At 64.6% G+C, this 508-nt stretch overlaps 1 protein-coding gene across 1 annotated transcript in view; it reads left to right on the forward strand.

Annotated features, from left to right (window-relative positions):
• The window catches only part of LOC104525150 (intestinal-type alkaline phosphatase-like), a 3,667-nt gene that overhangs the window by 1,500 nt on the left and 1,659 nt on the right, over window positions 1-508 (forward strand). The window contains 2 exon segments of the mRNA XM_029085014.1: window positions 134-284; window positions 437-506. Coding sequence (XP_028940847.1) covers window positions 134-284; window positions 437-506 — 221 coding nt within the window.

Here is a 508-nt window from a genome sequence, read left to right on the forward strand (position 1 = left end):
TTAGCGCAGCCGCCCGCTACTCACAGTGCAACACCACAGCGGGCAACGAGGTGATCTCAGTGCTGGAGCGAGCCCGCAAAGCCGGTAATGGGGGGCACAGGCTGGCGAGGCTGGGGGGGACTTTGTGGGGACAAGGAGTGTCAAGACCAGGGCTGCCCCACCATGAGCATCCCAGGGCTTGATGGTGGGGAACCTCATGTCACCCGCAGCCGCCCGCTACTCACAGTGCAACACCACAGCGGGCAACGAGGTGATCTCAGTGCTGGAGCGAGCCCGCAAAGCCGGTAATGGGGGGCACAGGCTGGCGAGGCTGGGGGGGACTTTGTGGGGACAAGGAGTGTCAAGACCAGGGCTGCCCCACCATGAGCATCCCAGGGCTTGATGGTGGGGAACCTCATGTCACCCTTCATGGGGCCTGACGGGTGTGGGGTGGCAGGGAAGGCAGTGGGCATCGTGACAACGACACGGGTGCAGCACGCATCGCCTTCGGGAACCTACGCCCACGTGG

This window comes from Antrostomus carolinensis, unplaced genomic scaffold (genome assembly GCF_000700745.2).
Source record: "Antrostomus carolinensis isolate BGI_N321 unplaced genomic scaffold, ASM70074v2 scaffold31545, whole genome shotgun sequence".
Taxonomy (NCBI): domain Eukaryota; kingdom Metazoa; phylum Chordata; class Aves; order Caprimulgiformes; family Caprimulgidae; genus Antrostomus; species Antrostomus carolinensis.